The sequence below is a fragment of the Equus quagga genome, chromosome 9, assembly GCF_021613505.1.
Source record: "Equus quagga isolate Etosha38 chromosome 9, UCLA_HA_Equagga_1.0, whole genome shotgun sequence".
NCBI classification, from domain to species: domain Eukaryota; kingdom Metazoa; phylum Chordata; class Mammalia; order Perissodactyla; family Equidae; genus Equus; species Equus quagga.
The window spans coordinates 56,502,175-56,529,669 of NC_060275.1; the positions used below are offsets into that span (position 1 = coordinate 56,502,175).

The 27,495-nt window shown below is 38.0% G+C and overlaps 1 protein-coding gene across 2 annotated transcripts in view; it reads right to left on the reverse strand.

The window, feature by feature from the left end:
- PTPN2 (protein tyrosine phosphatase non-receptor type 2) overlaps window positions 1–27,495 on the reverse strand; it is an 84,915-nt gene that overhangs the window by 46,807 nt on the left and 10,613 nt on the right. For both annotated transcript variants that reach the window (XM_046671906.1, XM_046671905.1), the window contains exon 2: window positions 18,019–18,109. In XM_046671906.1, the coding sequence (XP_046527862.1) occupies window positions 18,019–18,109 (91 nt within the window). The remainder of the gene's footprint in view (window positions 1–18,018; window positions 18,110–27,495) is intronic.

A 27,495-nucleotide genomic window follows, 5' to 3' on the forward strand; every position in this document is an offset into this window, starting at 1 on the left:
TTTGTAAATATCTTGTTCCTCATCAAATTTTCACCCACCAAGTTCAGCATGTATTTCAACACTTATTAGTTGCCATCCTACACTAAGGTAGATCTTTCCTTTCTCTCCAATTATTTATTCATTTCTTTATATCAATATAAATTCATAGATTTCTATTTTATTCAATAGGTCACGATATTTATTTATTTTGGTGAGGAAGTCTGGCCCTGAGCTAACATCTGTGGCAATCTTCCTCTCTTTTGTATGTGGGATGCCACCACAGCATGGCTTGATGAGGAGTGTGTAGCTCCACACCAGGGATCGAACCTGCGAACCGCAGGCCGTTGAAACGGAGCACACAAACTTAACCACTATGCCACCAGGCCGGCCCCAATCATTATTTATTTTGATGCTCAAATTACCCCCAGTTTTAGTCAGTGGGCTTCAAGCTAGTTTCTGGGTCCTTCTGACATGCCCTCATCATTTCTTGAGCATGTCCTCACTTTCTGGGACTACAAGACATTCCAGGCTATTCTTATACTTTCCCTGCCCCAGTCCTGGAATCCGCCACTTCTCCAAGGAGCCCTGTTTCCTCTTAGCAGAGAATGAAATTTGGATATCAAAAGTTAGGCGTGTGAATGCCAATAGAGTGTCAGTGTTCCCAAGACTTCTCAGTGGTCAGTGCTAGGAAATACATGTACGCACAGATATACCTACATTTCTATATATCTGTATATCTATATTCACTGAAAGCCAGGAGTTCACACACTAATTCTAATCCAACATCACTGGATTCACTCTAGCTTTCTGCTACTCTTCAAACATGTGCCCCCCCACCTTCTAGGACACTGCCTTTACCTACATGCCTTCTACATGTGGGCTCCTAACCCCAAGGGCTTTTAGATTGAATTACTCAATGAAAGAGAAAAAGAGGCTTAATGGTATCTTTAATACCCCATTTACTATCCTACTATTCAGAGGTAACAGAAACTACATACAATTGTTTTTGAATATTGATAATGCCCTAACTGAAATACAAGGAAAAATAAATTCAAAATAATTCATAATAAAATAGTATGTATTTTAATATATGTAAATAGTTAAGGAGAAATACACCAGGAGAAACAAGCCCCCACAAATATCCAAAATGTCTCCTAGGAGAGGGTAAACACCCCGTTTACCCTGCTCTACAGAGTAAACACAAGTAAATAAAATCATAAGGGAGTAAGATTTGTGCTAGATAACAGAGATAAAACGCTCTAGAAACAAAATAACTTCTAGAGGCACTTCACAGAGGAGTGATACCTAACTATATCTTAAAGGCTGAATAGGACTTTACTGGAGGACAGGTGTTCAGTCAAAAAAAAAAAAAAAAATCTGAACCTGTTAAGGAATCAACAGTGGAGGAAAGAAAGGCGAATGGGAAAAGAAAGCAAGAAAGGGACAAGGAATAGCAAGAAATGAAGCATACAAGAGCTACTTCAAGGTCATCTAATCCAATCCTCTATAATTATTCACAAATGTTCTTTAGAATATCTGATGAGAAATCTACACTCACCAAATACCTACAACAGTGTGAGTGCACTAGTTCACATAGTCCCATGCATGTTTAAACAGCTCTTCAGAATAAGAAAGATCCTGCTTACTCTGACTGGATATTCACCACTTGTGTTCTTCATTTATGAACCCTAGTTCTATGTTTTGGGCTTCACATAATAATGAGGGGCGGGCCCTGTGGCCGAGTGGTTAAGTTCATGTGCTCTGCTTTGGCGGCCCAGGGTTTTGCCAGTTCATATCCTGGGCTCGGACCTAGCACTGCTCATCCGGCCATGCTGAGGTGGTGTCCTACATAGCACAACTAGAAGGACCTGCAACTAGAACATACAACTATGTACTGGAGAGCTCTGAGGAGGAGAAGAAGAAGAAGAAGAAGAAAAAACATTGGCAATAGATGTTAGCTCAGGTGCCAATCTTTAGCAAAAAAAGGAAAGAAAACATATATAATGAATTCCTTTTGCCACATGAAAGTTCAAGGATCTGAAGTCACCTATCATGTTCTGTGGTTTAGGTTTCCTCTTTCCCTATCTAATCAGTTCTAGCTTCTTCACTAAGAGTTCTAGTTCTTATTCCTTGGATCCACTCCAGTGCATCAATGGCCTGTAGAGATAAATTATTAAAAGCCCAAAATAGCTTTAATTCAGCTTTGATTAAAATTGAAGATTAAAAACAAAATGAAAAAACCAAAATGGAAGATAGAACCAAAGGCCAAAGTCCTAACAATTAATGAGAAAATTTCTAAGTAAAAAAGCTGTTAGTACAATGGATTTTGAGTATGTAAAGCTCATTTGGCCTTTATATTTTTAAACTTTACATAAAAATACTAGTAAATATTTATATAATAGTTACCATAAAATTTAACTTATAGCTATATTTATTCTGATTACTATTATGCAAAATATTTTATCTAAATCTGCTTACTGAAAAAGATGACAAGCACGTTTTTGTCATATAAGGTCTGTTTTAAAAACTCAAAGATCTATGTCTTATAATTCTGAGACTATCAAAACATTTCTTAATAATTCTTTGTCAGTGCATTTTTTGGATTATCTATGAAGAAAATCTTATCTATAATTGTGATGGTTTTGAAACATATACACACTTCTTTGATAATTCTTCCATCAAATGGTGGAGTTTTTATCCTCTCCCCTTGAATCTGGATGGCCTTAGTGACTCACCCCTAATGAAAAGAATGTGATGGATGTGATGTGTGACTTCTAAGCCTAGGTGACACAAAGCAATACAGCTTCTGGTTGGCTCTCTCAGAATGGTCACTCTTGAAACTCAGCTACTATTTATGAGGAAGTCCAGGGCACACGTAGACGCCATGTGTAGGTGTTCCAGCTGACAGTGCACAACGGAGCGAAGAAGGGAGCGACTCCAGCCCCAGCCGCCATCTGAACCACAACTGCAAAAAAGATCTGGAGCAAGAATCACCTGAGTCCAGTCAACCTCCGGATTTGTGAGCAAGATAAATGACTGCTGTTGTTTTAAGCCACTATTTCAGGGTGGTTTGTTATACAACAGATAAAATGACAACTTTGTTTCTTTTTTTCCTAATCCTTATCTCTTTTCTTTCTTATTCTTGTCTTACTGTAGTGGCTAGTTCTTAAAGTAGCAAGTACTATTTGGACTCTCTACTTCTTGAAACAGCTTTGGTAAGTTGTATTTTTCCAGAAATCTGTTCCATTTCTTCTAAATGATCACATTTATTGCCATACATTTGTTTGCAGTATTCGATGAGCTCTTTAATTCCTTTTATATCTGTATTTATATTCCCCTTTTTTCTCCTAATACTGTTTACATGTGCCTTTCTCTCTCTTTGGTAACTGTTTATTTTTTTTGTTGAGTCTTGGCAGAGTTTGGTCTTATCAAGGAACTAACATTTGTTTCTGTTGGTTCTTTGTATTATATCTTTGATTTCTATTCTGCTTTTATTTTTGTATTATTTCCTTTCTGCTTTTTTTAGTGTTTATTCTGTACTTTTACTCTAAATTAGGTTAGACATTTAGCACATTATCAACTTTCTGCTTTAATACAAACATTTAAGACAATATATTTTATTTGCAGTACTGTTTTTGATGCAAGTTTTGATAATATTTTATGTATTGTTCACTTAAGTATTTTTAAGTTTTCCATTATGATTTCTTCTTGATCCATGAATTATTTAGAAATCTTTAAATTTTCAAATTTACATGAATTTTAATTTAATAATCTATAATTTAATTGCATTATGGTCAAAGAACATGGCCTGTAAGACAGCAATTACTAAATTAAGATTTACTGTACAGCCTAGTCGACAGTCCTTTTTTTTAAGATCAGCACCTGAGCTAACATCTGTTGCCAATCTTTTTTCTTCTTCTTCTTTTCCCCAAAGCCCTCCAGTACATAGTTGTATATTTTAGTTGTAGGTCCTTCTGGTTGTGCCATGTGGGATGCCGCCTCAGCATGACCTGATGAGTGGTGCGATATACGTGGCCAGGATCCAAACCTGCGCGAAACCCCTGGGCCACCAAAGCAGAGCACACAAACCCAACCTCTTGGCCACAGGGTTGGCCCCTGGAGAGTCCATTTTTTAAGTAAATATTTCATGTAAGTTCTAGAAGAATGTACATTCTCTAATTGTTGGACATAAGACTCTACATATTTTTCTTGTTAAATTAAGCTTAATCGTGTGGTCCAAATCTTGTATTTCATGCTAATATTTTGTCTTATTAAGAAGTCCATGAATGTAGACTTGTTCATTTTTTCCTGTAATTCTGTTCATTTTTGCTTAATACGTCTTGTGGCTATTTTATTAGATAAATACAAATCTCAGCTGATACTGGCATTTGCATTCAGAGTAGCTATGCCATATGCTGAGATCTTTTTTTTTCTTTTAGGAGGAAGGGGGCACAGGAAGCCTGGAAGTTTTCCTTACTTCCTCCCCATCTAGCAACTCATTTCAAAAGTATGTTTATTGAGAATCTTCTTTTGTAGCAGTATGGAACTATGAACTCTCTGACCTGCCACAGTACCACAATCAGAAATTTCTCTTAACTTTCCTTTAAAAACAGACAATTTCACATGGATGAACCTTGAGGATATTACACCAAATGAAATAAGCAAACCACAAAAGACAAATACTGCATGATTCTACTTATATGAGGTATCTAAAGTAATCAAACTCTTAGAAACAGAAAGCAGAATGGTGGTTGTCAGAGGCTAGAGGGAGGGAAAATGGGGAGTTGCTATTCAATGGGTACAGTTTCAGTCACGTAAGACGAAAAGCTCGGCTGTACAACAATGTGCACATAGTTAATAATACTATAATGTGCACCTAAAAATTAAGAGAGTCAATTTATGTTATGTTTTTTATATAATTAAAAAAAAAACCAAAAAACTGTTTCATGGCCAACAAAGAGATAACATTCACTAAGAAACTGCTGGCACTTCCTTTTAGACCAAATAGTAAACTGGGATTTCCACCTGTAAAACAAATAGTAAAGAAGATTTCAAAATTCAGCAGTAGTCTCTAATAGCATAAATGTGATTCTCAAAGTGATTATTACAACCTATTTCTTCCTTCTCAACCAAACAAGTTCTTGCCTATTATCTCTTAGACAATTGTCTCAGTTAATTGAGACAACTGAGGCATCTTTTGGTCATGGCAATTATACGAAGATGGTGGACTTCTTCAAATTTTTTCTATTTCAAAATGTCCCTCTTTGAATGTTTCTCATCTTCATACCTAGAAATGTAGCTTCTACATATCAGTCTAAGGACTGGTACCAAGCTGGGTATACAAGAATCATGTAAAGAGACTTAAAAATACAGATTTCCAGAACCACTGAATCAAAATTTAGAAAAGACTTAGGACTCTGAATTTAAAAAAAAACTCCTTTTCAGTTCCCCTTTATCTATCTAGCTGACTACTGCTCATTCTCTTAAAAGCCATCCCTGATTCCCTGGGCAGGGCTGAGGGCCTCTTCTCAGTTCCACTTCTCAGTACACTGTCATCTCATGATATATACAATAGGTATGTATCTCCCCTACTACGATGTAAATTATTACAGGGCAAAGTGCATATATTTGCTGTAGTCTTCTTTTTAAAACCTTACTGAGGTCATAATAGTTTATAACATTGTGAAATTTCAGTTGTACCTTATTGTGAGTCACTGTATAAACATGCCCCTTCACCCCTTGTGCACACCCACAACTCTCTTCCCCTCTGGTAACCACTAAACTGTTCTCTTTGTTCATGTGTTAGTTTACCTCCCACATGAGTGAAAACATACAGTGCTTGTCTCTCTGTTTGGCTTATGTCACTTAACATAATACCCTCAAGGTCCATCCACATTGTTGCAAACGGGATGATTTTATCGTTTTTTACGGCCAAGTAGTATTCCATTGTACATATATACACCACATCTTCTTTATCCAATCATTAGTTGATGGGCACCTGGGTTGTTTCTACTTCTTGGCTATAGTGAACAATGTTACAGTGAACACAGAAGCGCACAAGTCTTTTTGAATTGTTGATTTCAAGTTCTGTGGATAAATACCCAGTACTGGGTTAGCTGGGTCGCATGGTATTTCTATTTTCAATTTTATGAGAAATCTCCACAATGTTTTCCATAGTGGCTGCTCCAGTTTGTATCCCTACCAGCAGTGAATGACAGTTCCCTTTTCTGCACATCCTCTCCAACATTTTAGTCTTGGTGATTATAACCATTCTAACGGGTGTAAGGTGATATCTCAGTGTAGTTCTCATTTGCATTTCCCTGATGATTAGTGATGTTGAACATCTTTTCATGTGCCTATTGGTCATCTGTATATGTTCTCTAGAAAAATGTCTGTTCAGATCCTCTGCCCATTTTTTGATCAGGTTGTTCATTTTTTGTTTGTTTATACATTTTTTTGAGGCAGACTGGCCCTGAGCTAACATCCACACCCATCTTCCTCTACTTTATACGTGGGACGCCTACCATATAGCATGGCATGCCAAGCGGTGCCATGTCCGCACCTGGGATCCGAACTAGTGAACCCCGGGCCGCTGAAGGGGAACGTGCGCACTTAGCTGCTGTGCCAGTGGGCTGGCCCATGTTCGATTTTTTTTATTGTTGTGTGAATTTTTTATATATTTTGGAGATTAACCAATTGTCAGATATATGATTTGCAAACATTTTCTCCCAGCTGGTAGGTTGTCTTTTCGTTTTGCTCCTGTTTTTCTTCGCCTTGCAGAAGCTCTTTAGTCTGAAGAAGTCCCATTTGTTTGTTTTTTCTTTTCTTTCCCTTGTCCGAGTAGACATGGTATCCAAAACGATCCTCCTAAAACTGACATCAAAGAGTGTGCTGCCTATTTTTTTCTAGGAGTTTTATGGTTTCAGGACTTACCTTCAAGTCTTTGATCGATTTTGAGTTAATTTTTGTGTATGGCAAAAGACAATGGTCTACTTTCATTCTTTTGCATGTGGCTGTCCAGTTTTCCCAGCACCCTTTATTGAAGAGACTTTCCTTTCCCCATTGCCTGTTTTTAGCTCCTTTGTCGAAGATTAGCTGTCTGTAGACATGTGGTTTAATTACTGGGCTTTCAATTCTGTTCTATTGATCTGTGTGCCTGTTTTTGTGCCAGCACCGTGCTGTTTTGACTACTATAGCTTTGTAGTATAATCTTAAGTCAGGGATTGTGATACCTCCAGCTTTGTTCTTTTTTGTCAGGATTGCTTTATCTATTCAGGGTGTTTTGTTGCCCCATACGAATTTCAGAATTCTTTGTTCTATTTCCATGAAGAATGTCACTGGAATTCTGATTGGGATTGCACTGAATCTGTCGATTGCTTTAGGTAGTATGGAGATTTTACCTATGTTTATTCTTCCCATCCATCTGCATGGATTATCTTTCTATTTCTTTATGTCATCATCAATTTCTTCCAATAATGTCTTATAGTTTTCATTGTATAGGTCTTTCACCTCCTTGGTTAAATTAATTCCTAGGTATTTTATTCTTTTTGTTGCAACTGTAAATGGAATGGTATTCTTGAATTATCTTTCTATTAGTTCGTTATTAGAGTATAGGAATGCAACTGATTTTTGTAAGTTGATTTTGTGCCCTGCAACTTTGCTGTAGTTGTTGATTATTTCTAACAGTTATCTGATGGATTCTTTAGGGTTTTCTGTGTACAAAATCATGCCATCTAGAAAGAGCAAGAGTTTCACTCCTTCACTGCCTATTTGGATCCCTTTTATTTCTTTTTCTTACTAATTGCTCTGGCAATAACCTCCAGTGCTATGTTGAGTAAGAGTGGCAAGTGTGGGCACCTTTGTCTTGTTCCTGTTCTCAGATGGATGGTTTTCAGTTTTTCTCTGTTGAGTATGATGTTGGCTATGGGTTTGTCACATATAGGCTTTATGATATAGAGGTACTTTCCTTCTGCACCCATTTTATTGAGAGTTTTTATTATAAATGGACGTTGGATCTTGTCAAATGCTTTCTCTGCGTCTACTAAGATGATCATGTGGTTTTTATTCCCCATTTTGTTAATGTGGTGTATCACACTGGTCGATTTGTGGATGTTCAACCCTCCCTGCATCCCTGGTATAAATCCCACTTGATCATGGTGTATGATGCTTTTAATGTATTGCTGTATTTGGTTTGCCAATATTTTGTTGAGGATTTTTGCTCCTATGTTCATCAGCGATATTGGCCTGTAATTTTCCTTCTTTGTGTTGTCCCTGTCTGCCTTTGGGATCAGGGTGATGTTGGCCTCATAAAATGTGTTAGGAAGTGTTCCATCTTCTTCAAGTATCTGGAATAATTTGAGAAGGATAGGCATTAAATCTTTTTTGAATGTTTGGTAGAATTCTCCAGAAAAGCCATCTGGTCCTGGACTTTTATTTTTTGGGAGGTTTTTGATTTGATCCCTTTACTTGTGATTGGTCTGTTCAGATCCTCTATTTCTTCTTGCTTCAGTTTGTGGAGGTTGTATAAGTCTAAGAATTTGTCCATTTCTTCTAAATTGTCCAATTTGTTGGCATATAATTTTCACAGTATTCTCTTACAACCCTTTGTATTTCTGTCGAGCCATTGTAATTTCTCCTCTTTCATTTCTAATTTTATTTATTTGAACCTCCTCTCCCTTTTTCTTAATGAGTCCAGCTAGTGTTTGTCAATTTTGTTTATGTTCTCAAAGAACCAGCTCTTAGTTTCACTGATCCTTTCTATTGGTTTTTGGTTTCAATTTCACTTATTTCTGCTCTAATTTTTATTATTTCCCTCCTTCTGCTGACTTTGGGCTTTGTTTCTTCTTTCTCTAATTATGCTACATGTAGTTTGAGATTGCTTATTGGAGATTTTTCTTGTTTATTAAGATGGGCCTGTATTGCTATGAATTTCCCTCTTAGTACTGCTTTTGCTGCCTCCCATTTAAGTTGGTATGGTGTGTTTTCATTTTCATTTGTCTCCAGATATTTTGTGACTTCTCCTTTAATTTCTTCAATGATCCACTGGTTGTTTAGTATATGTTGTTTAGTTTCCATCTGTCACTTTCCCAGATTTGTTTTTGTTGGTGATTTCTAGTTTCACAGCATTATGGTTGGAAAAGATGTTTGATATGATTTCAATCTTCTTAAATTTACTGAGGCTTGTCTTGTTTCCCAACATATGGTCTATCCTTGAGAGTGTTCCATGTGCACTTGAGAAGATTATGTACTTGGCTGTTTTTAGATGGACATATCTATTACATCCATCTGGTCTAGATTTTTGTTTAAATCCACTATTTTCTTGTTGACTTTCCGTGTGGATGATCTATCCATTGATGGAAGTGGGGTGTTAAGGTCCCCTACTATTATTGTGTTGTTGTTAATATCTCCCTTTAGGTTTATTAATAGTTGCTTTATGTACTTTGATGTTCCTGTGTTGGGAGCATATATATTTTTAAGTGTTATGTCTTCTTGGTGGAGTATCCCTTTTATCATTATATACGGTCCCTCTTTGTCTCTCATTACCTGTTTCATCTTGAAGCCTACTTTGTCTGATGTAAGTGTGGCAACACCTGCTTTCTTTTGTTTGCCATTTGCTTGGAGTATCATCTTCCATCCCTTCCCTCTGAGCCTGTGTCTGTCTTTAGAGCTGAGTTTCCTAGAGGCAGCATATTGTTGGGTCTTGTTTTTTAATCCATCCCTCCACTCTGTGTCTTTTGATTGGAGAATTCAATCTATTTACATTTAGAGTGATTATTGTTATATGTGGGCTTAATGCTGCCAATTTATTCACTCGTTCTCCAGTTCTTCTGCATTTCTCTTGTTTCTTATCCCATGTATTTTGGACTACCAATTCGGTTTGGCAGTTCTCTGTGATGGTTTTCTGAGTTTTCTCTTTATTTATCATTTTTGTCTCTGTTCTGATTATTTGTTTAGTAGTTACCATGAGGTTTGTATAAAAAAAATCTCATAGATGAGATAGTCCATTTTCTGATAGCCTCTTATTTCCTTAATCTAAGCCAATTCCATTCCATTCCTCTTCCCCTTCTATGTTATTATTGTCACAACTTATTCTATTTTGGTTGCGAGTCTGTGGTTAAAATGACAAGATTATATTTATTTTTGATGTTTTCCTTCCTTTTATCTTTTTTAAAGATTGGCACCTGAGCTAACAACTGTTGCCAATCTTCTCTCTTTTTCTGCTCTATCTCCCCAAATCCCTCCAGTACACAGTTGTATATTTTAGTTGTGGGTTGCTCTAGTTGTGGCATATGGGATGCTGCCTCAACATGGCCTGAGGAGTGGTGCCATGTCCGCACCCAGGATCCGAACCAGTGAAACTCCAGGCCACCAAAGCAGATCGTGTGAACTTAACCACTTGGCCATGGGGCCAACACTCCCTTTATCTTTAATGTTATAGTTAAGTTTTTGCTAACCTGTTCTGATAGAGAGCAGCAATTTTCTGACTGTGTCTGCCTATTCATCTCCTTGCCCCAGGTTTTGTATTCCCCCTCTGTTTTTTCTTCAATTATGAAGTCCTTTTTGAACATTTCTTGTAGGTGGGCTCTTGCAGTTATAAAATCCCTTAACTTTTGTTTATCTGGGAAAGTTTTTATTTGTCTATCATATCTGAAGGATATTTTCACTGGATACAGTATTCTTGGCTGAAAGTTTTCGTCTTTCAGAATTTTGATTATATCATTCCACTCTCTCCTAGCCTGTAAGTTTTCTGCTGAGGAATCTACTGAAAGCCTGATAGGGGTTTCTTTGCAAGTTATTTTCTTCTACCTTACTGCCCTTCATATTTTTCCTTTGTCATTGACTTTTGACAGCTTTACTGCTACATGCCCTGGAGAAGGTCTTTTGACATTAATATAATTAGGAGTTCTATTAGCTTCTTTTACCTGTATTTCCAGCTCCTTCCCCAGGCTTGGGAAGTTCTCAGCTATTATTTCTTTGAAGAAGTTTTCTGCTCCATTCTCCCTCCCTTCTCCCTCTGGAACACTTAGAATATTTATGTTGCATTTCCTAAGGGAGTCAGATATTTCTTGAAGAATTTCTTAATTTCGTTTTAGTCTTAGTTCTCGCTCCTCCTCCATCTGAAACATTTCTATATTTCTGTCCTCCAGATTGCTAATTCTCTCCTGCATAATATCAGATCTGTTATTGAGGGCATCCAGATTTTTCTTTATCTTATCCATTGTGTTTTTCACTTCCAACATTTCTGATTGGTTTTTCTGGTTTTTCTTTATAGTTTCATCTCTGTTGTGAAGAATTCCCTCTGTTCATTAATTTTGTTCTGATTTCATGGAACTATCTGTATTTTTTTGTAAAGTTACAAGAGTTGAGTTTTTTTATGATAGCTATTTTGAATTCTCTGTCATTTAGATTATAAATTTCTGTCCCTTCAGGATTGATTTCTGGGTGCTTGTCACGTTCCTTCTTGTCTGGAGATTTAATATAACTTGTCATACTGTTTGACAGTCTGGATTTGTGCCTCCAAAGAGTGATATTATCTTGTCACAGTTTCCACCTGCTGCCACTGGGTGTGGGTCAAGAGCTGTGTATTGTGAGGCTGCTGTGATCCCCAGCTTGCTCACTCAGAGATCCTGCTTTTCTAACATATGTGTGGGCACTCTGGCCAACCAGTTATCCTGGACCACCAGATAGGGGGAAGGGTACTTTCTTTCGCCTGTGTGATCCCGGGGGCGTTCTCACTCTGCCCTCACTATCTGCTCTTCTGGTGTCCTGGCTTGAAGAAGACATCCCTGCAACAGCTTAGCCACCTCTGTGTGGGGCTCTCCCCTAGGCTGTGAGGGAACTTGGAGAGTGAAGGTGTTCCTGTGGAGAGATAACGCTCCCCGCTCTTTTCTCAGAGCTGCATGTGGTCCCACTCCCTGGGTTGCTGCCACTGCGGGAGGAAGAGGAGATCCCCTTACCCTCTTCCACTCCCTCTCAGGGGTCCATCACCCCCACCTTCAGGTGTATGGCTGTGTGGGTCTCTCAGATATCTTCTGTGTTGTGTGAATGTCCTCTGTTGGTTTATGAATGTCCTTTTCATTGTATCTTAGAGGGGAGAATCTAAGGGAAGAGCTCACTCTGCCTTGATGCCTTTGTCACTATATTAGTTGCATTCTTGGTGCACAGCATAGCGTTAGATATGTAGCTGGTTCACAATACACATTTCCTGAGTCAAACCAATTAATTGTGAAGTATCTACTATGTATGGAAATACATTTTTAAATGAACTAATGACTATCAATCAAGAAAGGTATAACAGCATCATCCTGTGAGCTTTTAAAAAATACGCATTCCTGGGTCCATCTAAATCTAATGAGACTCACCAGTTCCAAGACCTTCTCTATCAGGTGAGAATAACACCCATGGGAAAGAGGTCCTTGATATGATATTTAGAGGAAGAGGACTTTGACTGAAGTGAGTCAGGGAGAGAAGGATATTCCAAAAAGGGAATGACATTCAGACGCTGAGGTATTAAAACCCACTCACAGCGGGAGAACCCCAAGTGATTCAGTTTTACCAAAATGACTAATTTGTAGAAAAATGGCTACAAAAATTCTAGAGAGATGTTTAAAGGGTCAGTCCCCAAAAGGTTCGTATGATAATGCTAAAGAACTTTAACGTTTCATAAAACTTAAGAAGCATTACTGGAGAGAGGAGTGGAAAAAAGTCTTGCATTATACAAAGATTACTCTGGATACCATGTGTAGAACAGACTGAAGTGGGAATAGAATGGAGACAAGGAGACTAATTAAGAGACTGTTGTACTAATTCAGGAAAAGAATACTAAGGGCCTGAACCAAACCAATATGAACAGAGTAGAGAGCAGATTTGAAATATATTGTGGAAATGGAATTATAATTACTTAGTTACTAACTAGAGGTGGGAGATAAGTGAGAGAGTAGTCTGAGTTTCTAGCTTCAGCAAATGTGTGAATAGTGGTACCATTTATGAATATGGGGAATAAAGCACAAAGAGCAGGTTTTAGGGTTGAGACCAAAGGATTGTGTTCAGGAAGAATGTTAGCTCAATGTCTAGACATACTGAGTCTGAGGACATCTGTACAGAGAGACTTACAAAAATGCATCTATAGCTAAGAAGGGAGACCTAGGCTGCAGATGAGATTTATGGTCATAAGCAGAGAGATGGTAACTGAACCCATCAAAGATGAGATCATTCATACAAGTCTTGGAGTGAGAAGGAGGGAGAGACAGAGAGAGAATTCTGAAGACGACAAAGGCAAACTTAGGAAGAGAAGTTCTGAAAATGGGTGATCAGCCAGAGAAGTAATAGCAAAATTAGAAAAAAATATGGTGTTAGGGAAGAAGGCATGGTCAACAATGTCAAAAGTCACAGACGGATAAGAAAGGAAACCAATGGAAAGTCCCTCATTGCATCTGAAAACTAGAAAGCTAATAGTACTTTAGAATAAAAGTTTCAGTGAGGAGGCTGGGGTAGAATCTTGGGCTGAACAATGCATAGGTGATAAGAATGGAGAGACAAATAGTATGGTGTATTCTTTTAAGATTCTGTGTGTACATATGTGTATGCACACATGTGGATGTGTCCATGTAGGCAATAAAGTAAGTGGGGGCTGAGGTGGGATATGAGGGTTGAGATCTGAAAAGACTGGAGCACATTTATATAACAAGGGAAAAGAGTATTAGAGAGAAAGAGGTTGAAGACACAAGAAGAGTGGCGATGAGAGAGTGAGGTCCATGAGGAGGAACGAGGAATTGGGGTACAAACCTAGGACAGGAGGAGGGAAGGTTTTTCTCCCAGGACTTCAGGAAAGGATGAGTGTGAAGAAAAACAAGTTTCCAGGTGGTAGAACATGAAGTTGAATAGCTATTTCCTGATTTTCAAAATTTTTCTCTGCAGAATTGAAGGCAAGATCACATTCTGAGTGAGAGAGGGGGTGGGTGGGGTTCGAGTTATGGTTTAGGCAGGGAAGAACCAGATTAAACGGCAGTGAATTGATGAGGACATGTAGGAGGACATCAAGGCAACAGCAGGCCTGGCTCATACTGGAGTCTACCCAGCATACACACACTAGCCCAAACGTTAGAGAAGCTGAATGACTGATTATTCCAAGGTTGGGCTTTCATAGCATGGGTAAAATTAAAGGCCCACAGAGATTATTTTTTAACAGATAAGAACAGCAAGAAACTTAACAAGTAATAAGATAAGAAAGGAAGTAATATACTACAATAAATGAAAAAGTCAGAACTAAAGATCTTGATGAAGTCAAAGAACTGGAAAGACAGAGTAGCCCTTCAGGTAGCAGTGTTTAAGATTGCACGGGTGAAGATGACTGAAGGCTGAGAGCTGAAGAGGTCTAGGACTATGAGGCAAGTGTTGTATGTTTCCTTCCCAGAGACACGATGTCACCCAGAATGAAGAAGGTACAGGGAGAAGACGAGGGCAAAGAGAAAGATAGTGTACGGCATCCTCAGCACTCCAGCCTTCAGCAAATGTCTGAGAGGAGGCTACAAGACAAGTACTGACTATGAATTCAGGAAAGAATAGATATAAGAGCAATAATGTGATGCATCCGGACAGCACAAGCCTTAGAGGAGATCATTTTAATTTGCAAGCTGGAGAGTAATAGCTTAGACTAGGAAACTCTGGCCATGTAGGAAGCAAGAATGAGCAGCCTCCACCGGAGGAAGAAAGAAAGACAGTTAACTCAGGGGAGAGCCAGACTTCAACTAGGATGAAGAAGGGTTGAGAGTATTCAGAGTGGCATGTTCACAGCAGAGTGCAGCTCCTGTGAACACTGGAAATGGTGGCAAGAAAGGCAGCAGAGGGGACCAGGTGGCAGGAGGAGGCACTAGGCAGCATCTCCTCCGAGAAAGAAATGCCTCTTCCTAACACTAGGTACCAAGACAAGGTGAACGCTCTCTTCCTAAGAAGGGGTACAGGGAAAACAGCCCAAGCTAATGACGATGGAGGCGGGCTGGTAAGTACATTGTAAACAGAGGTCTCCTTGCAGCTTTCAACTGGAGATGTCCAACAGGCAGTTGGATATAGAAGTCTAATGCTTAGGAGACAAATCACAAGAGTTTTATTGATTTGTATACTTGAGAGTAATTTAAGTCACAAATGTCTTACTTTTAAAAATGTCTCAGTTCCAATTTTTAAAAGTTCCTCCATTTAGATCAATTTGATAAAACTAATGAGGGAATTCAAATGTAGTTTATCACATCTAATGACTGCAATTACAACAGATACATAAAAAATTAAATGCAACCAGGAGGGAGGGAGGGAGGGAGAGGTCTGTGGCTATAGAAGGATAGTAGGAGGGATTTTGCGATAGAACTATTCTACTCACCTGTATCCGGACTGTGGTGAAGATCACACAAATCTACACATGTGATAAAACTGCACACACTAAACACATCCACAAATGAGTCCATATAAAACCAGTGAAATCTGGATGGATTGTATCACTGTCGATTTCCTAGTTGCGCTATTATACTATAGTTATGCAAGATTTTTTTTCCCCCCGGGGGAAGACTAGCCCTGAGCTAATATCTACTGCCAATCTTCCTCTTTTTTTGCTCGAGGGAGATCAGCCCTGAGCTAACATCCAGGCCAATCCTCCTCCACTTTATATGTGGGTTGCTGCCATAGCACAGCCAATGAGTGATGTAGGCCTGCTCCCGGGAACCGAACCTGGGACCTGGGGCTGCTGAAACAGAGTGCACCAAACTTAACCACTGGTGGCCAGCTCCTAGTAATACAAGATTTTACCAGTGGGGGAAACTGGGTAAAGGGTATAGACCATGTCTGAGTATTATTGCTTACAATCACATGCAAATCTACAATTATCAAAATAAAGTTGTTGGTTTTTTTTTTAATTAAAGGCAAGGTGTACGATTGGAAAATACCATCTTCAAAACTCTTGGTAAAGACTAGAGAATCAGTCTCTCTAGCTCAGTGATCCTCAACCAGAAATTTGGAGGTGATGAAGGGGCCCCTAAATATTAGAACTACTGCCTGAACCTCCATTCCATGAACATATACCCACACCAGAATTGTTGCCATGGGAAGCCACAGGTTTCAGAGGAAGTTTGTCATGTCTTCAAGTATGCAACTGAAGGAGAATGAAAAACCACTCTCTCATAGCTACTTAATCTTTACAAACACTTCTAATTCGTAAGGAAAAAAGCATGCAAGAGAAACATAACATTTAATAAGTAATGTATAACAAACATGAAATAGTTTAAGAGATAAGTGCTCATTTGATTTGTCTAAAATCAGCCAATACGTTCTTCATGAAAATGTACTTGATCAACATAAAGAAAAACATTCTATTCATATAAGAATAAAAGTACAGATTTTTTCCCCAGTAATTGATAGATGTTCAGTGGTATATCCAAATTCTCCTAACAAGGAGTACATCATCTATAAAGGTATGCAGCCTGTGGCCTTGAGTAGAATGAGATTATTCAGCCTATACTGGAAGCCTTGGCACACTAACACTACACCCTTGTCAACTAAAAGAAGGAAACACAAAAGAGCAGAAGCCAAAATGCAATAGATTCAATATTTTTTTAAAAGTTCCTACTAACAAGCAGCCCTACAGAGAATGTCTATGTTTAACCCACTAAAATCAAACATAGGGAAACATTTTGGAGTAGTAAGGCAACCTGATTTAATACCTCAACAAATGGTATCAATCAGAACAAAACATAAAATGACCTTATGATGAACTCATTTTTAAAACCCTGGTATTACAATTGCACACATAATTGTGTGTGTGTGTTTGTGTGTGTGTACACATCAGAATCCAAATGTCCAACCGGGCGGAAGTGCTATGTAAAAGAATGGCATATCCAAAGCTACTAAAAGACTGTGTTTAGGATAGGCAAACGTTTACAATATACTGCTAAGTAGCTTAAGAGCTACAAATTAGTATGTGCAGGATTCTATTTTGAGTATAAAAGAATATTTGTATATGTTCATACAGAAAAAAATACCAAAAGAAAATAAACCCAATTTTTGTTCTTAAATAATGAGGTTTTTTTCCTTTACACTATTGGGGCCCAGGGCAGGTTGCCCCCAAATATCCCACAACAGCATATTGATTATTTTGAATTAAAGTTACCTGTGTTGACTTAAAGTAAAGTTTGGACCCTCCTTTTTCTGTTCCCCCTCAAGGCAGGAAATAAATCTCCCATGCGAAAGGTACCTTCCCTGCACCAGAGCTAGAGCATTCAGGGCTGAGAACCCTATATAAACACACCTTGTTACTTTTATTAATTTACTACCTTAAGACTGCTAATACTGCTCTAATTCCTCATTAATTACATATTCCAAACCTGTTTTTTTGTCCTGTCAATTCCTTACAAATTTATTATTTCTTTATGTAAAAGATATAAAAGCAGCCTGCTTTGCCCATCCCAGAGGGCATCATTTCTCTATGACCTCCTATGTGCATGTATTAAACCAGTTTTTCTCCTATTAATCTGGTCTTGTGTCAATTTTATTAGAACCATAAGAAATCGAGAGGGTTAAGGAGAAAATTTCTCCCTCCCTGACAACACGTTTCTATGTTTTACAAGTTTTCCACAGTGACTACATGCTACTTTTGTAATTTGGAAGGAAAAAACCAACTACACTGATAAATATATTAAATAACACTTATAAAAGCTACAGAATAATGTGAAAAGGAAGTGTATATGTATATGAATACACATACATATATGATTACAATTATTTTTTAAAAAATTATGCATAAGAAAAGAAAAAAAGGTTGGTAGGAAATACATCAAAATAACGGTGGCTGCGTTTTAAGGATGAAATAATTATGAGCAATTTTTTTCCTTCTACTATTCTATGCCTTGAAATTTTTCATTAAAGAACATGTATTACCTTAATATTGAAAAAAATTACTGTACTTATCAACTCTGACCCCAAACCTTCTGTTCCACCATATCCTGCCTCCTAAAACAAACCATCAAACAAACACACGCACACAAACCTTCAAGTACTTACAGGGGCTTACATCTCTGTATCTGTTTCGATTTCTGTTTTCTGGAAACTTGGCCACTCTATGAGGATAGTCATGGGATTCATTGCGAATTTCCTTAAAATAACAAAAATATATTTTAATATATCTCTTAAATTTTATACAGCAAAACAGATACTTTCCCAGCCAGTACAAAATAATATTTATTGAGCACTTACGATATGCCAAATACTATGCAAAGCACATTATCTACATTATCGCATTCAATTCTCACAACACCAATGGGAATGGTTATCTTCCCCATTTTATATGTGAGGGATGATAGGCTTTGAGAAGTTAAATAATCTGCCAAAGGTCACAAGTACGTGGCAGATCCCAGGACTGAATCAGGGACCTTCAGACACCAAAGTCTCTGCTTTTGATATCTTTATTTACTGCCATGATATATTCAACACCTACAAGCATGATCAAACACTTTATATAAGAGAATTAATGCAATGGAGGTATCTAAGGTTAACCACATCATACTCAAATTGCTGACCAAACTCTCTTAATCTACCTGTATTTTGGAGTTTCTATCTTAAAATTTTAATCTGTTCCTTGATCTTCGTGGCATTTAACTGGTACTTTATTTTGAGCTCAGAAATATCCTAAAATTTTATTTCTAGAGCCATAAATACTTAGCAACAATCACTAGGCCTCAGGCTCATTTTAGGACACTTATGGTTCTCTGCATTCTACTACGGAGGAGATTCTGTGAAAGTATGCCTGCACTAGGCACTCAGCTATCTAGTGTATCCACTATGACCAGGTTTTTTTCTCCAAATTGGAATACTATTCTAAGAATTCTGGTAAAAACAAAAACATACCCCAAAAAAGCTGTGTATTAACAGCAAAAATTATTTTGGGCTTTTGCTCACACTACCACGTGTGAGAAAAAGCATTTTAAAATTTAGGTACCAGACAGTTCTATAAATTAAGCATAAATTACTCAAGTCATTTCTTAAGGAATGCCCTTATAGTTGTTTCCTCATCCTCTTGCCTGCCACCACTCCCACCAGCCCAATGACAGGTAACTTTCTAGTTCATATTTTTAGCCAGTGGGCTTTCCAAGATGCTAGAGTAGGGAACACAGACCACCTCTCAGTGGGAGGAATCTCAGTCACAGTGTGCAAAGAGCAAGTGGGATTAAACATACGTTGGTACAGCCATTTTGGAAAACGCAATTTGCCACACAGACAGAAAAAGAAACAAATACATACATGCACGTTACAACTGTTGCTACTGACTTCTGAAAGCTATCTCACATCCAGCAACCTTGCTGAGCTCTCTAATATTTTGTAGCTGGTTCTGAACTTCTTAATATGAGCAAAAATTGATAATTCTGTCTCTTCCTTAGACTTCATATTTCTTATTTATCCTTACCTCTTATTTTTCTTATCTAATTGCATTGACTAGGACTTCCTATTCAGCGTCAAATAGAAACATTTTTTCCTCTGATTTTGAAAGAACTGCTTCTAAGGTTCAATCACGAAGTGTAATATTTGCTTTAGGTTTCCAGTCAACACCCTTTATTAAAAACAATGTGATGAACACCCTTAAATATGATCATACATACATGTCCAAGTATTTCTTGATAACCCTATAAGAATGGAACTCCCGGATCAAGGGCATATTTTACCAATATTTCTCAAGAAGGTCTGGGAATGAGGTTTTGTCTCACTCTCAACACCAGTTGGACTAAAGTCCTATCTTTTTTTTGTCCTCAAATATTATCTTGATTTTTCTGGACTGTTTACTCTTTCAGACAAACCTTAAATTTAAATCTTCTTTAGGCTGAGTTGTTTTTTCTAATTACATATAAATATTACACATATATGTCAATTCATGGAGGACTGACAGCTTTATAATACCAATTCTTCCATCAAGAACCAGGTATTTTTCTTCATTTATCTAAGTCTTCCTTGTCGCTTTTTTAATTTAAATAAACCCAACACATTTCTTGTTAAGTTTATTCTTAAGTATTAAAAATTTTTTGTTGCTGGGGCTGGCCCCGGGGCCAAGTGGTTAAGTTCGCATGCTGTGCTTCAGCAGCACAGGGTTTCACCGGTTCGAATCCTGGGTGCAGACATGGCACCACTCATCAGACCATGCTGAGGCAGCATCCCACATGCCACAACTAGAAGGATCTACAATTTAAAAAATACACAACTATGTACCGGGGGGCTTTGGGGAGAAAAAGGAAAAATAAAATCTTCAAAAAAAAAATTTTTTTTGTTGCTATTTTAACTGACATCAACATGACTACTTGTTTTTTCTCCTTAATCTATTATGGTGAATTACAGAATCAGACTCCCTCATATTGACCATTTTTATATTCCCAGGATAAGTTTGGGAATGGTGTTTATACTGTATTTCTAGATAATATCGAAACTGAGGATGAAGGAGTTAAAATTTCCCTGGATTAGGGTGAAACCATGCCTGGTACCCACAAGGTTAACTTGGGAAACAAATAACCAAAATTTCTGAGCTTGCCTTGCAGAACAGCAGGAGGACCAGTGATGACTGAGTAGCTTGCTGACAGCCCGTGCCTGACTAAGCATCTAGCAGGGGCACTGAGAAGCTACAATGACTGTAAACTTTAGCCACACACTTCCCCTTCCTTCCCTAAAACCCCAAAGAAAAACCCTTGCTTCTAGCTTTGCGGGGAGTTCAGGATTACAGTGTTAGCTGCCCACTCTCCTTGCTCAGCGCTTTACAATAAAATTCCTCCTTTCTTCCACTACACTTCGTGTCAGAGATTAGCTTGCTGCGCGATGGGTGAGGGAGCTCACTTCAGGTTTGATAACAGTATTTGTTGATGATATATTAGAATTTTGGAAGGATAATTGTAGGTCAAATTGAACTGCCTGTTTGCAAGGGGGAAAGGAGATGCTAACTCATTTACTTCTGCTTTTCATTTGTATTCGATCTGTCCTTTCTAAAGCTTTGTTTCATTTTACTGTTATTTTCCTAGCTTAAATAAAATGCTTAGTTCATTAGTATTCTTTTTTTTTCTTGCTTTAATAAAGACTGGCCAAATCCTCTAAGTTTAGAATACTGTCATCTCATTATTTTCTAGAGTCTCTAATGGCAGTACTGATTTCTTCTTTCATCCAAAAGTGATAAGACCGCTGTTTTCTACATATTATGCTTAATTCCTTTTCCCCATTTTTTTTTTTACTGTATTAATCAAGGTTTTCTTTGTTCCTCTTTCCCTCTAGTAATTTAGAAGTAAAAATATCATTTCTATTCTATTGGAGATTAGTCTTAAAATTTTGTAAAAAGCACATTGAACTTGTATTTTTCTACTAATAAAAGCATCTACTAATAAATCTCTATTAGTAAAATATATGGTACAATTACCATGGGTTTTACTTTCCTCTTCCTACAGCTCAATCCTCCATATTTTCTTGAAATAATCCAAAACTTTGGATACAGAGTTTTTTAAATTTTCAATTACTTCAAAAATATTTCTTAACATTCACAACTTAAAGTTCGCAACCATAATTATTTAGAGTTAACTCTAGATTCTACTTGGCTTCACTGACCAAACCTACTTTCTATATCTATTCCATTTCTCACAGCATTTAGGTGACGCTTCTTCATTATCTTCAGGCATCCAATACCAGAGTACATAAGAGTGATGCAAATCTGATTTGTTCTTCTCTAAAGATAATTTGTTTTTCTACGTTGCAGGGTTTTTTCTTTATGCTAAATATTTAGAACACTCATCAGGATGTGAGACTGGTAAACAGTTAGCCATTGATGAGTAGGTAGCTGGTAACTAGATTTTTTTTTTTTCTTTTTTGCAATTACTGATAATAGCTTTTAGTTATTCCTCTGCCCACTGTTAACTGTGCTGTTTAGGCAATATGCTAGCTGACTCCAACTAGGTTCATATAGATAAAATCTCCCTGGTGCCTGGGTCACCATGGTAATGGATGTTTGAGCTGTTTTTCAGGAATTAGGAAGCCCCTGTCCAGTTCAGGCTGGCCGAGACCCCAACCCATCAACTGGGCCTGTGCAAATGCCTGATAAGTGACCTTCTGACATCAAGAGGCTAAAAACTTCACCCACAGATCATGCTAACACTGCCATTTTGTGAACATGTGTCCTATGAAGAGGCATGAAGTTGGTCTGTGCTTGCACAGATCATCCATTACCTCACTTCTCCTTACCTCCAATCATCTATCTCCACATTTCAAACCACCTTGCCCCCTACCCCATAAATATCCCTGAGTCCCCATTTCTGAAGAGATGAATTTGAGACTCATTCCCCCACTTCCCCACTTTGCTGCCTTGTGATTAAAACTCTCTCTGCTACAATCTCGTCATCTCGGTGTTTGGCTTTCTGGGTTATGGGCAAAAACCAACCAGGTTCAGTAACAGATGCACCTAGGTTGTTATGCTTTTTAAATATATTCCTGGTGAAGACTTTGCAGTCCCCTTTGATCTGGAGGTTCAAGGCTTTCTTCAGCCAGAGATATTCTTCTGCTTTTTCTTTGGTTATTGCTTCATCTCAATTTCCTCTGTTCTCTCTTTCAGTAACTCCTATCACAGAGATTTGAGATCCTCCTTCGTGTATTTTAAATGCTCTCTCACAATATTCATTTTTAAGATCTTTTTCCTGAATGCGCATTTTTCTCAACCTCACTTGGTATTCTGCACTATCTATTTTGCTAGAGAGTCCTGAACTTTTAAACAATTATTTTTTATAACTTTAAGACTTTTTCCTGTTCTCAGTTTATCTTTACAACCCACTCTTGTCATTTTGAGAATCTGAATTTCAATTTTCTCTATTTCTTACACTATTTTACATGTTCTAAATGATCGAACTAGTCTCATTTTCTTGAGGTGCTGAATTTTTCAGAATTTTCTAACATTTGTTTGTTCATCTTTACAGAGAGAAAGTGCAGGCGTCAGCCCTTGCCCACGCTCTTCTGGACGCTCGCTCACACTGTTTACTACCAAAATCCTCTGAGTCTCATACACGTGGGTGAGGCCTTCTCTGGGGTCAAATAACAATGTAGATTTTTTTCTTATCATTTCATTTTGGTCATGTCAATGATAAATAAGAACAACAACAAAAAAGCTTCTACTGCATAGGATTAAGGACCTGGAAAATTATATCCATTTCTCATTTTCTATCACTATTCTTGGTGTCAATTTTTACTGCTATTAGTACAACTGTGTCTGACAACTTTCCCCCTTTTTTTAAATCAGACCTCAGAATTTCCCTTCAGGCTATCAAGGAGCCAGTCTAATAAGTGCCATAATAAAAGTATGCTCACATTTAAAGTAAACACCAAAAGAGAATTTAGGGGCCGGCCTGGTGGCACAGTGGTTAAGTGTGCACGATCTGCTTCGGCAGCCCAGAGTTCACTGGTTTGGATCTCGGGTGCGGACATGGCACCACTTGGCACGCCATGCTGTGGTAGGCGTCCCACGTATAAATTAGAGGAAGATGGGCACGGATGTTAGCTCAGGGCCAGTCTTCCTCAGCAAAAAGAGGAGGATTGACAGCAGATGTTAGCTCAGGGCTAATCTTCCTCCAAAAAAAAAAAAAGAATTTATTTTCGCCTGAGGGTGTGAGGAGTACAGTGCATGAACAGACCTGAAGAATGAGCAGGAGTATGCCATGTAAACAAGCAGGGAAAGACAGGTCCAAGCAAACAAAATGGCTTATGCAAAGTCACAAAGATGTCAAAGTACATGAAAAATAAATGAATCAGAGAACGAATAACTGATGTCTTGCAAGAAGTATAAGCAACACAAGACTTGTGGCACCCGAGAGAGGGAAATGGAAGAAATGAGGATGAACAGGTGGAGAGAGATCAGATAATGCAGCCATTTGTTCACGCTTCACTCACCCAATACACATAAAAGAGTCCTGCAAATTATAAAGATGGTATTGTAAATGAAGAGGGAGGGGGAAGGAGGAATAGATTATTCAACAAACAGTATTATAAAAGCAAGCAGTTATTTAGAAAAAAATTAGGAACAAGACAAGGATTCCCACTTTCACCACTTCTATTCAACATAGTACTGGAAGTTCTAGCCAGAGCAATAAGGCAAAAAAAAAAAGAAATAACAAGCATCCAAATTGGAAAGAGGGTTGTTAAACTATCTGTACTCACGAGTGACATAATCTTGTAGAAAACTTATTCCACAAAAACTGTCAGAGCTAACAAACAAATTCAGGAAAGTTGCAAAACACAAAATCAACACACAAAAATCAGTTCTATTTCTATACACTAGCAATGAAAAATCCAAAAAAGGAAATTAAGAAAACAATCTCATTTACAATGGTAAATCAAAAAGAATAAAATACTTAAGAACAAACTTAACCAAGAAGGTAAAAGACTTGTACACTGAAAGCTACAAAAGGTTGCTGAAAGAAATTAAAGGCAATCTAAACAAGCAGAAAGACACCCTATGTTCATGACTTTGAAGACTTAATATGAAGATGACAAAACTACCCAAAGCAATACAGACATACCTCATTTTATTGCACTTCATTTTATTGCACTTCCCAGATACTGCATTTTTCATAAATTGAAGGTATGCGACAACCCTGCATTGAGCAAGTCTATTGGCGCGGTTTTCCAAAAGTATTTGGTCACTTTGTGTCTGTGTCACATTTTGGTAATTCTCACAATATTTCAAACTTATTCATTACTATTATATTTGTTATGGTGATCTGTGAACAGTGATTTTTGATGTTACTATTGTAACTGTTTTGGGGCACAATGAACCATGCTCACAAGACAGCAAACTTAATTGATAAATGTTGTGTGTGTTCTGACTACTCTACTGACCAGTCATTCCTGCATCTCTCCCACTCTCCTTAGGCCTCCCTATTCCTTGAGACACATGAATATTGAAGTTATTAACAACCCTACAAGGGCCTCTGAGTGTTCAAGTGAAAGGAAGAATTGCACATCTCTCACTTTAAGTCAAAAGCTAAAATGATTAAGGTTAGTGAGGAAGGAATGTTGAAAGCCAAGATAGGCCGAAAGCTAGGCTTCTTGCACCAAACAGCCAAGTTGGGAAGGCAAAGGAGAAGTTCTTGAAGGAAATTAAAAGTGCTACTCTATTGAAGACACAAATGAAAAGAAAGCAAAACAGCCTTATTATTGATATGGAAACGTTTAGTGGTCTGGATAGAAGATCAAACCAGCCACAGCATTCCCGTAAGCCAAAGCTAATCCAAACCCAGGCCATAATTCTCTTCGATTCTATGAAGGCTAGGAGGTGAGGAAGCTGCAGAAGAAAAGTTTGAGGCTGGCAAAGGTTGGCTGAAGATGCCGCCTAGAGAGAAGTCAATGCCTGGCTTCAAAGAACAGGCGGATTCTCTTGTTAAGGACTAATGCAGCTGGTGACTTTAAGGTGAAGCCAGCATTCACCTATCATTCCAAAAATCCTAGAGTCCTTAAGAATTATGCTAAATCTACTCTGCCTGGGCTCTATAAATGGGACAATAAAGCCTGGATGACAGGACACCTGTTTCCAACATGGTTTACTGAATATTTTAAGCCCACCATTGAGACCTATTGCTCAGAGAAAAGATTCCTTTCAAAATTTTACTGCTCATTGACAATGCACCTGGTCACCCAAGAGCTCTGATGGAGATGTACAATAAGATTAATGTTGTTTTCATGCCTGCCAACACAACATCCATTCTGCAGCCCATGGCTCAAGGAGGAATTTCGACTTTCAAGTCTTATTATTTAGGAAATACATTTCATAAGGCTATAGCTACCATAGACAATGATTCCTCTGATGAATCTGGGCAAAGTAAATTAAAAACCTTCAGGAAAGAATTCACCATTCTAAATGCCATTAAGAACATTCGTGATTCATGGGAAGAGGTCAGATATCAATATTAACAGGAGTTTGGAAGAAGTTGATTCCAACCCTCGCAGATGACTTTGAAAGATTCAAAACATCAGTGGATGAAGTAACTGCAGACGTGGTGGAAACAGCAAGAGAACTAGAAGTGGTGCCTGAAGATACGACTGAATTGCTGCAATCTCATGATAAAACTTGAACAGATGAGGAGTTGCTTCTTACGGATGAGCAAAGAAAGTGGTTTCTTGAGATGGAATCTACTCCTGGTGAAGATGCTGTGATGACTGTTCAAATATCAAGAAAAGATTTCAAACATGACATAAACTTAGTTGATAAAGCAGCAGCAGGACTGACTCCAATTTTGAAAGAAGTTCTATTGTGGGTAAAATGCTATCAAAAAGTATCTCATGCTACAGAGAAATCGTTCATGAAAGGAAGAGTCAATCGATGCAGCAAACTTCACTGTTGTCTTATTTTAAGAAATTGTCACAGCCACCCCAACCTTCAGCAATCACCACCCTGATCAGTCAGCAGCCATCAACATCCAGGCAAGACCCTCCACCAGCAAAAAGATTACAACTCACTGAAGGCTCAGGTGATGGTTAGCATTTTTTAGCAATAAAGAATTTTTTTTGGAGAGGAAGATTGTCCCTGAGCTAACATCTGTGCCAATTTTCTTCCATGTTGTAGGTGAGACATTGCCACAGCATGGCTTGATGAGCAGTGTGTAGGTCCACACTTGGTATCCAAACCCGCGAACCCTGGGCTGCCAAAGTGGCGCACGCAAACTTAACCATTACACCATCCAGCAAACCCCAATAAAGTTTTTTGTTTGTTTTGGGGTTTTTTCTATGAGGAGGATTGTCCCTGAGCTAACATCTATGCCAATCTTCCTCTATTTTGTATGTGGGATGTCGCCACAACATGGCTTGACGAGTGGTGTGTAGGTCCATGCCAAGTATCCAAACCTGCAAACCCTGGGCCACCGAAGCGGAGGACACAAACTTAACCACTATGCCACTTAGCCGGCCCCCCAGTGAAGCATTTCTTAATTAAGGTATGTTCATTGTTTTTTTAGACATAATGCTATTGTATGCTCAACAGACTACAGTATAGTGTAAACATAACTTTTATATGCACTAGGAAACCAAAAAAATTCATGTGACTTACTTTAAGTTCATGTGATTGCATCTCTGAGGTCTACCTGTATACTGATTCAATAGAAGCCCTATCAAAATTCCAATGACAATTTTTGCAGAAATGGAAAAACTCATCCCAAAATTTATATGGAATTTCAAGGGACCCTTGAATAGCCAAAACAATCTTGAAAAGGAGTAACAAAGTTGGAGGACTCAAACTTCCTGATTACAAAACTTACTACAAAGCTACAGTAATCAAATTAGTGTAGTTTGGCATAAAGACAGACATATAAATCAATGGAATAGAGTACAAAGTTCAGAAATAAACCCTTAGATTCATGGTCAATTGATATTCAACAATGGGGCTAAGACCATTCAATGTGAAAATGACAGTCTTTTCAACAAATAGTGTTGGGAAAACTGGATATCCACATCCAAAAGAAAGAAATTGGACCCTTATCATATACAAAA